At 31.6% G+C, this 12,399-nt stretch overlaps 1 protein-coding gene across 1 annotated transcript in view; it reads left to right on the forward strand.

The window, feature by feature from the left end:
* LOC129988351 (zinc finger protein Gfi-1b-like) overlaps positions 1–10,695 on the forward strand; it is an 86,412-nt gene extending 75,717 nt beyond the window's left edge. The window contains exon 4 of the mRNA XM_056096554.1: positions 10,060–10,695. Coding sequence (XP_055952529.1) covers positions 10,060–10,250 — 191 coding nt within the window. The 3' untranslated portion in view covers positions 10,251–10,695. The remainder of the gene's footprint in view (positions 1–10,059) is intronic.
* Positions 10,696–12,399: the final 1,704 nt, after the last annotated feature.

A 12,399-nucleotide genomic window follows, 5' to 3' on the forward strand; every position in this document is an offset into this window, starting at 1 on the left:
GAGAATTTATGTTTATTCGTTAGAAAAACGTGAGGGTTTGCAGGAGTATGATAAATCTTTGTTAGCTTACTAGTCACTGTGATAGTCATTAACCTCACGCATTTCATTCAAACTTTGCCTACCACAGAGAGAGAGAGAGAGAAAGAATACCATGGCGTTCTCGTACTGATATTGCGCCCAGAGAACCGGTGGCTTCCAAGGTTGAAGCTCACTTTCTTGGAAATTTCGTCCTTTATTTGGATCCGGTGTTAGATATTTTAGATCTGATATCAGAGATCAAGTATTCTGACATGCCAGAAGTAGAATATTCAACCTCTGCAACTTTAGGAATGGGCGCCATATTAGGAATGCCGTCCTCGTCACATGAACCATGGTGAAAACTTAAATGGTCCATCCCAAAATAGTTCTTTTGTTTTTCCTTGGTATGTCTAACCTAAAATAAGTTCTCTATAAAGAGCGCACCCCTCTCTCATTGTGCTGAAATTATACAATGAATCTGATAAGAATATAATGTACAAAATGTTCCTTAAGAATATAATGTAAATGTTCCTTAAAAATCATATAATTATTCGACATGAATACTGATTGTTTTTCGCTACAGAGAAACTAACAAATTTTGACTCAGAATCAATATACGACTTTTGCGTGTAAAGTTTTATCTACATAGCTGAATTCAGATTTCATCTGATTGTTTTGTTACGTAACTTTTTCCATAACATACGAGGTTTTTTAGAAGATATTTCGGTAGTTTTGAATAGTGGTCAGTTAAGAAAATTTCACTTGTAACTGAGCTTTTCTACAAAACTCCGAGACACATCAATAAGGTTCATTCAATGTCCAAACAAGCCTGCTCAATCCTTTTGGTTACAATATTAATTGACTTTCTGGAAGAAGAGAGCTACAGAATGCAGAAAGCAGCAGAAATCGTGGTATTGGAGGAAAGGGTCATAAAATTTATCTCAATTATTGCGAGAATAACAGCAATTGTGAAGGATAAAGAGGATGCTAATAGTTTTACAGAGTTTAACAATAAGTTTTGTTAAATTAACAAAAAATGTAGTAAATACCATTTTATGTGATAGCGGTTAATACTATTGTTCATTTTATTTTATCAAAATCTTCTCGTGTATATTCGGTAACATTTGAATACCGAACCGATGTATTCAAATGTACCCAAAAATACTCGTTTAGTATGATCATTACATTTTTTAATGTCATCCATTTTGAAGTAGCGAATGGACCAATCTTTCATTTCTAATCAAATTTAACGAATGATGTTCCTGGAATTTCTTGCTCCTCTTACAAGAAAATATCTGGTATAGAGTCTCGTATACGTGGGATGGAGTTCATATACTTTTGTCTGGACTAGTGCGGTGTGGATTCATTTAAACGGACAGCTATAGCTTGAAATCTATTGAGCAGCCATAAATCTCTGTTGCCATGTATTGAATTATGAAAGAAAAATGAATTTTAAAAATAACTGATTTGAATGTTAAAGACAAAAGTAAAATAATTCTGAACAATTACGAAATTTCAAGTAAAATATGCAATGCTGCGGCGCAGCTGACCCATTCTTTTTAATAAATATTAAAAAAATCATGAGCTTTTTGGATACAACATGGATAAATCTGAAGGGAATTAAAGTGGTGAAAACAATCTCCAATGAATCAAACATTTTAAATTTTGAAATGTGGTTGCAATATCGTTCTATAAATTTTTAAAGAAAAATAATAAAAGGAGGAACAATATGTAAAAATTATTGAAGTTTTTAAACTGTTATATTTGAAATGAATTATTAATAGCTTTGAGGTAAATATTTCCTGATGTCATAAAAATATATTTTCGTTACCCGATTCGATTACTGCTGTCAATCAGTTAATATTATCAAAACCCCGAAATGATCAAGTTAAGTGCAGAGAGAAAGATGAGAACACGAATGAATAAAGGCATCAAAAAAAAAAAAAAACATAAAAAACACAACGATATAAGACATAAGATAGAATCTATTTAAATAAAAAAATTTTATGTGCAACAAAAATCGAACACAGAAAAAATATATCAAATCGGAAATATATAAAATTTTAAATAAAAATGTAGATATAAATTAATAAATAAACTATATGGGGATTTGAAACTATATAGGTGGTGACTCTGTGTGTGTGTGTGTAATGAATTTCCTTAACTTAATTAAAATCCCAATTTTTATTTTAAATTGGTCCATGTTACTTCATTCTAAAATTTTCTCCTATTTCTTGTTTCAGCTTATCAGAATTTAATAGTAAAATCCCCGAGGGAAAAATGTGTCTTACTTTTCTACTGTATCACGATGTAAACATACGTACCTTTTTATCATTGCTTTCTCCATGTACAAATTTTGCTCCTTTGGAAAAATAAATTGATTGAAATTAATTCCAAAAATTTCTTCTTTTCAGTCATGCACTTGCAAAATTATGTTTACTATATTATATATATTATTTCTTATTGTTTTATGAATATAATAAAAATGCTTAAATGTACTCAGCTTAAACCATGGCTTTTTAAAATAATGAGATCTAATTCTAATGAAGTAGCTTTGACAGAATGAATTGATATCCTATTTTTTAAAAATTATCATTAGAAAAGTTTATTAAAAAGGATGTCAATATTAAGAGATATAATAAAAATTTATTACATTACCTGCAAAAAAAGGAACTATTTACTTCATTAATTTTTAAATAGTGATCCATTTATATAACTTACCTTCCTGCGTAAATGATTCATCATTCTAACCAAAATAATTTTCGAATCAAAATTTGTTTACGAAATGTTATTTTTTTAAACCGATGAAAATTCGGACGAAATTTTTTTTAAATTAAATTGTTTAACAAAATTGTTGGCTTGACTTAAGAATCGACCAAAAACTTGAACAGTCATTGTTTCTTAAAACATTCTTAAGCTTTAATAAATAATTCCTCGGTAAATTAATCATTATGCCATTTAAAAATATTTTCTAGCTAAATACTTTAGACTGAAAAATTCTCGCGAAGAAAAAAGGAAAACCGTTATTGAAATTCTGGTCGAAGACTCAACCAAAAATTAGAGTAACCATCAATTTTCAAGATATTCTTGTGCCCCAATATATATTTCCAAAACTGTCTTCTTTCTTCAAAATCCATCTACTCCAGCCACAACAACAGCGCATCACCATACGAAAATGGAATATTCGAAGAATCCCACATTCGAACAGTCGAAAATTTAATACCGCTCGCATCCATTTTTCATTCCTCGATTCCCACCGTCCAGTCCACATTCCACGCCGAATTGCAGGCGCTCAAAATATTTCTCTGATGTTTGTCTTGAAACGATAAAATCTCTTTTAACTATCCAATCCAATATGCGCCCACTGCTGGTTTTCCCACACATACAGATTTCCCGTCATTAACAAACCACGTGACCCTTTCCCGCTGAGTAAATTAAAAGCGGGCCACCCTCTTTCAATTGTGATTTATTATCGCGAATATTAAATTCAGAGAGAGAGAGAGAGAGACAGTGCTATAAAAGGTCCTCACCAAAAAGATCCTTCGTCCCGCCTTCCTCTGGTATGTGTGTAACGACGTCCCCCAATTGCACAACAAACCACCGCCGGAGTGAGTCAGGGGGACGAGGGGTGGAGAATTTGAGGAATCTTCTTCCCGATACTTGATCGATGCCGGATGGAATTCCGACTCCGATTACCGGGAGTGAACGAGGTAAATTAAATTTTCCCGGAAAAATTATCGTCTCGTTATTGTACCGGTTTCCATTCGTAGAGTCGCAAGGTGAGGGATTTCGCATTTATACCGAGTGAGGCGAGTGGATTCCAATCAAGAGTATATACGGCTGACATTTATTTAGTTTGGGGGGCTGCACCAAGGTGGATGGAGGGCTCGGGAAGTATTCGTTGAAAGGTTCGAATAGGATACGCATTATTGACTTTCAACGTAGCACTTGGGGAGAAAAGACGATGTGGATTAGATTAGAGTACTTCGATACGCCGTTACGTTGTTTCTCAGAATTTTGGATTCGGTCTTGGCAGATGTTCTGTTTTTTTTTTGTGACTGTTAAAATAGAATTCTGAGACAGCTTGTCCCAGAAAAAAAAATATCGTCTCGGTAATTTACCGGCTTGCTCTTAGAATTCCAAGATAAGGGATTTCGCATTTTCCCAATAAGAATAAGATCATATATTTGGTATTTATTTAATTTGAGATCTACACCAAGGTGATTGGAGAATTCTTGAAGAATTCGGTTAAATGTTTCCATATGATAGGCTTTACTGACTTACAACGATGCACTTAGAGAGACAAGAATGATAAGTATTGAAGTGCTTCAATAAACTGTTACATTATTCTTTTGAATTCTGTCTTAGAGAAAGTTTTGATTTTGTTCCGGTTGAAATAATAAAGTAATAAGGAATATAATGAACTCAGATATGAAAAAGATACATTCAAAAAAAAATTTTGCGCCATTTTTTGATCATTTTGAGTGACCTTTCATAAGTTATTTAATATCCGATCCATCTAGTAACAAAAGGAGTAGCAACAAAGTATTTATGTCGATCTTTTTAGTTACGTTCATTCAAAAACAATTCTTCCACTGCTAACTTAAACTTTTAACTTATGCTACGTTGAGAATCTGAATATTCTTAAGAAAATAAGTTAGATTTTTGTGAACATTTTTAGGTAAAAAAGTAGTAATTTCCAGATAAATATATATTTAATTCCTTGTTGATTTTGTTATAAAAAAAAGTTTCATGTTTTGCTATTGCTGACTTAACATCCGAGATATGATGCTTTAATTTTTGGAAATTTTATGCTCAAAACTTGCATGCATATGCAACATAGTACAGCTTAATTGATAATAAATGTATTATATTTCAATTTTTTGTGTAATTAGACGTTTAATTTTAGAATGGAAAATATTCATTGTAAAATTCGCAATTTCTTTCTAATAAATCTTTGAAGTTTTAGCATTTTTTTATCTTGCATATTCTTAGGAAATCTGTGGATAAATCCAGTACTGTTTTTTCCTTACAAATAGCATAATGTCATTTGGGCTTTCTTTATCATTTTCCTGCACTATTTTACTTCTCTTTTCCGAGCTTCTCAACCCCTTTATAAGAAGTTATTTCAGGAAATCGAAATAGGAACTCCAAATAAAAATTCTCAATCACGGGATTGGAGATTATCTATCTCGAAACTAGACTCCACCGAAGATTCGATATAAATTTGAACCAAGTGAACTTGCAGTATATTGTTGGGGAAGAAACAGTCTATGCCGGAATGTAAATTGGAAAGTGGGATACCAGTTCAGTTGACGTCTTCGTCAAACCCTTTATCAAAAGTTCAATGTTCGATCGTCGATGTGTTAATATAACAAATTAAAGACGTCATCATAGAAAACAATCGCATTGAAGGTTTTTTTTAATGCAAATTCTTAAATTATTATTCTTTAGATAAAAAGATTTGTTTTGCCTTACTTTAAGTTAGAATTAAATTAAACATAACACTTATACATGAATTTTTTTTAACATAGCACAAGAATCAACTTTTGATTATGGCTAAGATAATTCTGATATAATATCTTGAGTTAGATGTTTTAGAGGAAAATCATTAATATATCCTTTTTCAATAACATTGAAAATCACTGAATATTTTTCTGTGTTCCCTAATTGTTAGTCAACTTATCCATCATACATTCATAAAACGATATGACAAGGAAGTAATACGCTCTTCAGATGATTAGAAATCCAAAAATTATCATTGCAATGGTAGGAAAATACTTAAAATGGCTTCTTATAAAACATATTTATATAGCTCCAAACAAAGACAAAATAACTACTGATGCATCTTTTGTACACATGTAAGGAACAGATTAAGACTCATTACGTCAACGATAATCTCAATTAATTTACAAGATGTCAAAGTTCTTTTTATGTTACTTTTGTTTGTTTCATTTTATTCATGAATCGAATTGTTCTACTTTTGATGACAATTAGCTCAGAAATATTGGTTGTATTTCATTTCAATTACGCCTCTGATATATGAATTGATTTACTGATTTCAATACAAAAGTGTTTAGATTTCATATTGAGAGAGACATTTGAATCATCTTATTTTCGTAGTTTTTCCCCTTGTTTATAATATATAACAAATTCCCAAATGAAATCACGTTACACAACGTCACAGAGTGAAGGGAAAAACGGTAATTGTTTATGTAATCTTACGCCGTATTGTATTTAACTTTATTACCTCTTTAGTCATCAAAATGTTGAGTCAATTTTAACAATAAAATAATTGATCGCATTATATTTATAACAGGTCGCTCACCGAGACCAACCGGTTCGCCGGAGATATTAGTTATATTTAATTTCGGTTCAATCATTCAGATATAACTTCATATTCATGAATTCTCTAAATTGTTTGACGTTAAAGCCGTGTTTTTTAATTGTCTTATTTTGTTCTATTTATTGTGCAATGAACCTTTTTAATGGAGACCAGTTCCATGATATTATTAGCCTTATTAAGGAGTAAATGCTCAATTCATCTATTTTCTAAATTTCAAGGCATTATAATTTGAGCGACTATTAGATTGATATAAATAAAAAAAAAACAATTTTTTTAAACTTTGAAACGGCGTTAAATTTATTTTTGTGATAATAATTTCGGATAATATCGTGAAAAGACCTCAAAGTTCATTATAGTTTTTATTTAATTAAAACTTTAATTGATTTTTAATTAATTAAAGTTCTCCGTGGTGCACATCCCAACCCTCTAAAGTATAGGCATTTCAAATTTGGTAGCTATAGATCAAATACTCTGGCCTGTAGAGCGTCAATACACAGACACACATATACATCTTTATTGGTAGTAGAGATTTAGGAGAATGCCTATTACCTTGAAGAGTAACTTGAAAAGTATTAAATTTATCTTCAAGCCATGCAGAACAATTAATAATTATAATAATTCAGTATACTGGATAAACTAAGTAATTTAGAAGTGTTTTTCACAAATTTCACAAAAAAATGGCGAACTAAAGTAAGAAAGTAATGTTTCCTTATGACATTGTCAAGGAATATATATATATATATATATATATATATAAAATATTGCTAACAGTCCAACAGTCCCTGTTAATATTTAATATTTTCTTCTTGGAAAATTAAGAGCATTGCTATGAAGACTATGTAAGAAGTTTTCGACAGAGTTCTACAGATAATCATAAATTTCGTTCTTGGATATAGAGGCTACGGATGGAAAGTAAATGCATACATTTTATGATAAATGAAATGATACGAGTAAGCGGTTAAGAACCACTGTTATAGTGAATATTCCAAACTCACTCACAAGTAACCTCATGATTGATATCAAAGGAGAATATGCAGTTAGCAGAATTTTCTAGCCATCTGCAAACAATTCCATCGATTCTTTTTGGAATGCAATGCTTGATCCCTCTCCCCTTTTTCCTTTGCGAAGACGCAAACCATTCACTGGATCGACACTTTTAGACCCCGAGTGCAGATCGCGAGGCAAACAGACAAATAAAAACGTGGGAAGAGTGATGCAGGCACAAAACCTGGAGGACAAATGGTCCGGTTGACAGGGGGACCGCGGACAAGTAATTAGGTTTCTTTTCCTACGGCCATCTGCTTTGAATCATTTCAAATGAACGGGGGACCCATTAATGAAGGGCACGCGCCCCTCTTTCAAGGGAGAGGGAGCATTCTCGCTAATCTCGTAACCACGTCCGGATCAGATTTCCGACCCCTCTTCCTGATCGTGCCACTTTAGGGCGCTTACTTTTTTATTGGGTGGAAGGGACTGCTCTTTTCGGGAGGCCCACTTATTTATGGGGAGGGAAAAGAGGAAATGTCACTTATTTCGGCATATCCCTCCCGTTAAATTCCTTTAAAATGCAGGCGCGTTAAATGATGCAATGGATTTTCGAGCAGGCAAAGTGTTGGGACTTCCTTTTTCTGACTGTTTTATGACACTTTGACTTATTTATGAAGTACCCTCTCATTCAATAATTGTTAATATTATTGATATATACTGATATATATGACCATCCTGCGAGGACAAAATATTTTTGAGTTATTATATTTATTTCCTATATTTGAGAGGATTCAGAAATGAAAAATAAAGAGAAAAACAAAATAATGAAAGAAAATAAGGTAAAGAAAATTGAGTTGCAAGCTATTATTCGACACAATTTATTGAAATTTTTAAAGATAAATCTTTTTCTGAACTGTTGCAATTTGATTATCATTACTTAAGAATTTTGATGAGGAAGGCACTTTGAAACTCTGGTGATCCAATTTTTCTTTAAACGACCCCATTTGAGGTTGCAGCTCTCAGTTTATTTACTTAATTGTTTCATTTTCCTACTATGTATCTAAATAACTTGTTCTATTTTTGAAGTGTGCTATACTTGTATTGGTGTATTTTGAAGTGTGTGATTTGGCATAATTTACAGAATATTTTTGATATGTATTTTAAGTAATATTTTTATTGAATCGTAACACCCATTTGATTTCAAATAACCCTAATTATAAGCATGTATGAGACAAGGATTCACTCTTAAGTGCTAAAGGTTGATCTGTGTTGTGCAGATCAAAGAAAAAAAAGTGTTTAAAAGAGTAGTAAGAAAAAAAAGTCTAAAATTTATAAATTCTAAACTTATTGTAAGCAATATCGTTATTCAAATTTACTATAATTACTCTTGATAGTGACTTCTTTCATTCAGAATTAGCAATAAATTTACGTCGGAGACTTATCATGTGTAAAAACCTTCTACCTTTATAATATTTTTCCTAAAATCTATAAAATATATGCTCTAGATTTGGTAAAATGAAAAGTTCTTATCAAAGAACAAATAATTGTATTGTTATCTAACGATTAAAAACTATCATATAAAATTGACGCTCCCTCTTGACAAGACTTCACATACTGACAAATCACTACTCTATAATCGATTGACAAGAATTTTTTTTTTCTTACCAACCCAATTTTCATTTCACATTCGTCTGGTCCATCCAGGAAGGGATGGGCCCTAAATATGGGAATGGGAAATTTTCTAAAAAGGGGAATTTCGCTTCTCCGAGGGCAGCACAACATTGATGGCATGGTTGTATTGGTCACTTATCCGATTTTAAGATATATAAGAGTTGCCCAAATGAAAAGCGGCCAAGTTGAATGACAAGAGTATTTTTATTGAAATCGAAAAAAATTTCATCATTTAGGTAGCAGGTATTTGCCTTTGCTGTAGAAAGATGGTGGTTGATTCTTGAGGAAGTCCTCCATAGCTTCATTCATTTCATCGTCCGAATGGAATCGTGTTCCCTGTAATGCTCTCTTAAGTGGCCAAAAGATGTGGAAGTCACAGGGTGACAAATCCGGACTGTAAGGCGAGTGTTCCAAGACTTCCCAATGGAATTTTGTTAAGATCGTCTGGGTTTCACGGGAGACGTGTGGGAAGGCATTGTCACGGAGAAGGCTCACTTGTTGTGTGAGAAGACCTGACCGTTTGCTTTTGATTGATTTCCATAGTTTCGTCAGAGTACTGCAGTACTGTGTTGAATTGATAGGAAATCAATCTTGAGTCAATCCTTGGGGCAGGAAATCAATCAAGAGTGTTCCACGGGAATTGAAGAATCAGAAACCGTACTGCCGTGCGTTGTTTCGATCTGACGCATCCACGACTTTACTTTCGATTCAATTTTTTCAAGCTAGCTAGAACAACTTTCACTGTTGAGCGCCGTATGCAATGCATACTTCCCTACCGACATTTATATCCTTGGTCGGTGGGTATAATTGCAGTCATTCTGACGCAGTCGCAAGTGTCCACTTTTCATTTGGACAATCCTCATACCTCCCATGGAAGAAGTTGGCGCATGAGCCAATTATGGTCAATTTGTAGCTGACCAAAGTGCCACTTTTACTATTCGCGGTATCTGGTCATTTAGATTCATGATAAAGCTGAGTGGCTTTGTTTGATTTAATCTTTTATTCTATAGATTAACTCATACTGCCTTTCTTTCCAGGTGAGAAGCCTCACAAATGCGCAGTGTGTGGGAAGGCCTTCAGCCAGTCCTCGAATCTCATCACCCACAGTCGCAAGCACACCGGCTTCAAGCCTTTCGCCTGCGAGATCTGCGGCAGGGCCTTCCAGAGGAAAGTGGACCTGAGAAGGCATAAAGAAACTCAGCATTCGGAAATTCACCACATACCCTAATTCACCCACCGGGTGTCTCGGAACTGGGACACCCTCTCGGTTGGGATGAGACACCAAAACTGTGGACCAATCCTGGACTGTAAAGTGGGATACTAATTTCTCATTTCCGTGTTGAGGAAAGGTTTCAACCCGGAGTCTTTCGACCGATGATCTCTTCTGTGTCTTTTTTTCTGTTCAAAGCCTGACGAAGCAAAATGCGAACTATGAGAAACGCAGGGCAAAGCCTGATAGTTGTTTGATATTGCAAATATGTGATTTTTTTTTAAAGATATATTATCAGTATTAGTATTTAATCGCTTCCAAAAACATATTTATTTGGCAATTTTCCCACATTTTTTTGGTGAAAATAATTTAATTCCTTTTTGGTGAAAAAATATTTTTACATTTTAGATTTTAATTTTAATTTCAAAATTTAACATGGTTGAATCTATAACTAAAAATTAACAAAAATAATAAACTTGACAATTTCAAGACATTTCGAAAGATTTCTTTTAACTAAAATAATCTCTTCCCACCAATTAATATTTATAATATTTTTGAAAATACTTTTAGATTTTTTACAATGATTTATTTTGAAAAAAAAAAACCCATTTAGGTGTATCATTATAGTCAGGGTAATTGAATCTGTAATTACAAAAATTGAGAAATGAATTTCAATTAAATTGTTAAATAACTACGCACAAGATTATTAATTCTTTTTATTTTAATAAAAATTAATACAGGCTTAGTTAAAAATAATGTTTGTTATAAAATAAACAATTACAAAGTAATGGGAATGTTGCAATATGGTAAAATCTTATAGGTCTATATAGGTCTATCTTCCAATATCTACATATTATCCGAAATTTTGTAGAATGGGAAATTTATTTACACATGATCATATTGTAAAAGTGTTTGCGATTCAACAAATTTTATAAGGGATATGTATACTAAGCTTTTTTTTATATATACAAAGTAAAGCCTTTTAACTGCATTTTACCTTAATCTACTGTACTTTAATTATTTAAAACCATAATTTATTTTTGTCTAAATGAAAATTGGTATTTTTTAGGAGAAGATGCGTTTTAAATCAGGAAATATTGATAATTATATTGCTGATTAATTTGATTTACTTCTAAACCAGTAACTGATTCTTATGATAAATGTTAAAACCCATAATCTTTTGAGACAATACAAATATGAAATAAATTTAACTTCATATTTTTCCAAAATTGAGGAAAATAACAAAATGAATAAGTATAAGATTTCTTACGTTTTGATAAAAATAAGGAATATTAGCAGAATTTTAAACGAGACAAAGCCGCTTTTCATTTGTATATGTTTTATTTGATATACATATATATTTTTTCATTATGCTTATTTCATTCTACATAATAGTAAAGACGATTTTTCCTCTCTTTTTTAAGTCTCTCCAGTTGCTTGCAGTTATTTCATTTGTGTACATATTTTTATCTTAATAACATAATGTACAGTCTAATGTATTACCGGTGATGCTTTTATATTACTTTTCTTAAAATCACAAGTTCCTATGAAAAAAAAATACGCTTTTCGATGTCCATATCATAATAATGTGTGCGTGATGCCAATGGGGATTTATATTTGACATTATTTTACATTTTATTAAAATAACATTATTTAACAAATATGGATGTTATGAATAATTGATTAACATTGACACAAATAAATACTCTTATAATTTTTTTATGTTATTTAATAAAAAATAATCTAATTTTAATTAAGTGTCAATTCTAATTGTGAATCAGTAATTGGAGAAAACTTCAGTGATTTCAAATATGCAAAATAATATACAGAACTAAGAATTTTCATTAAAAAACATAAAAAAAATAGTTATAAGTTATATTTTAACGACCACATGGAAGTTTTTCTATAACCGAATAATCATTGAAAAATTGAACAAATTTTATTGAAATTTTTATTTATTTTTATATAAAATAATTTTTATTTTTTATATAAAAATTATTCTCACATTTGGTTGAATTTCTTTTCCAAGATTAATTTTTATTAAAATAATGACGGATGATTATTAAAATAATGATAAAAATTTTGAAGGAGTTAAAAGTTCTCTGCATCCTTAACTAGACATTACGATAACTTATTTTGCAGGTTGGTTATTTCGCTGTTATTAAAT

This window comes from Argiope bruennichi, chromosome 10 (assembly GCF_947563725.1).
Source record: "Argiope bruennichi chromosome 10, qqArgBrue1.1, whole genome shotgun sequence".
Classification (NCBI taxonomy): Eukaryota; Metazoa; Arthropoda; class Arachnida; order Araneae; family Araneidae; genus Argiope; species Argiope bruennichi.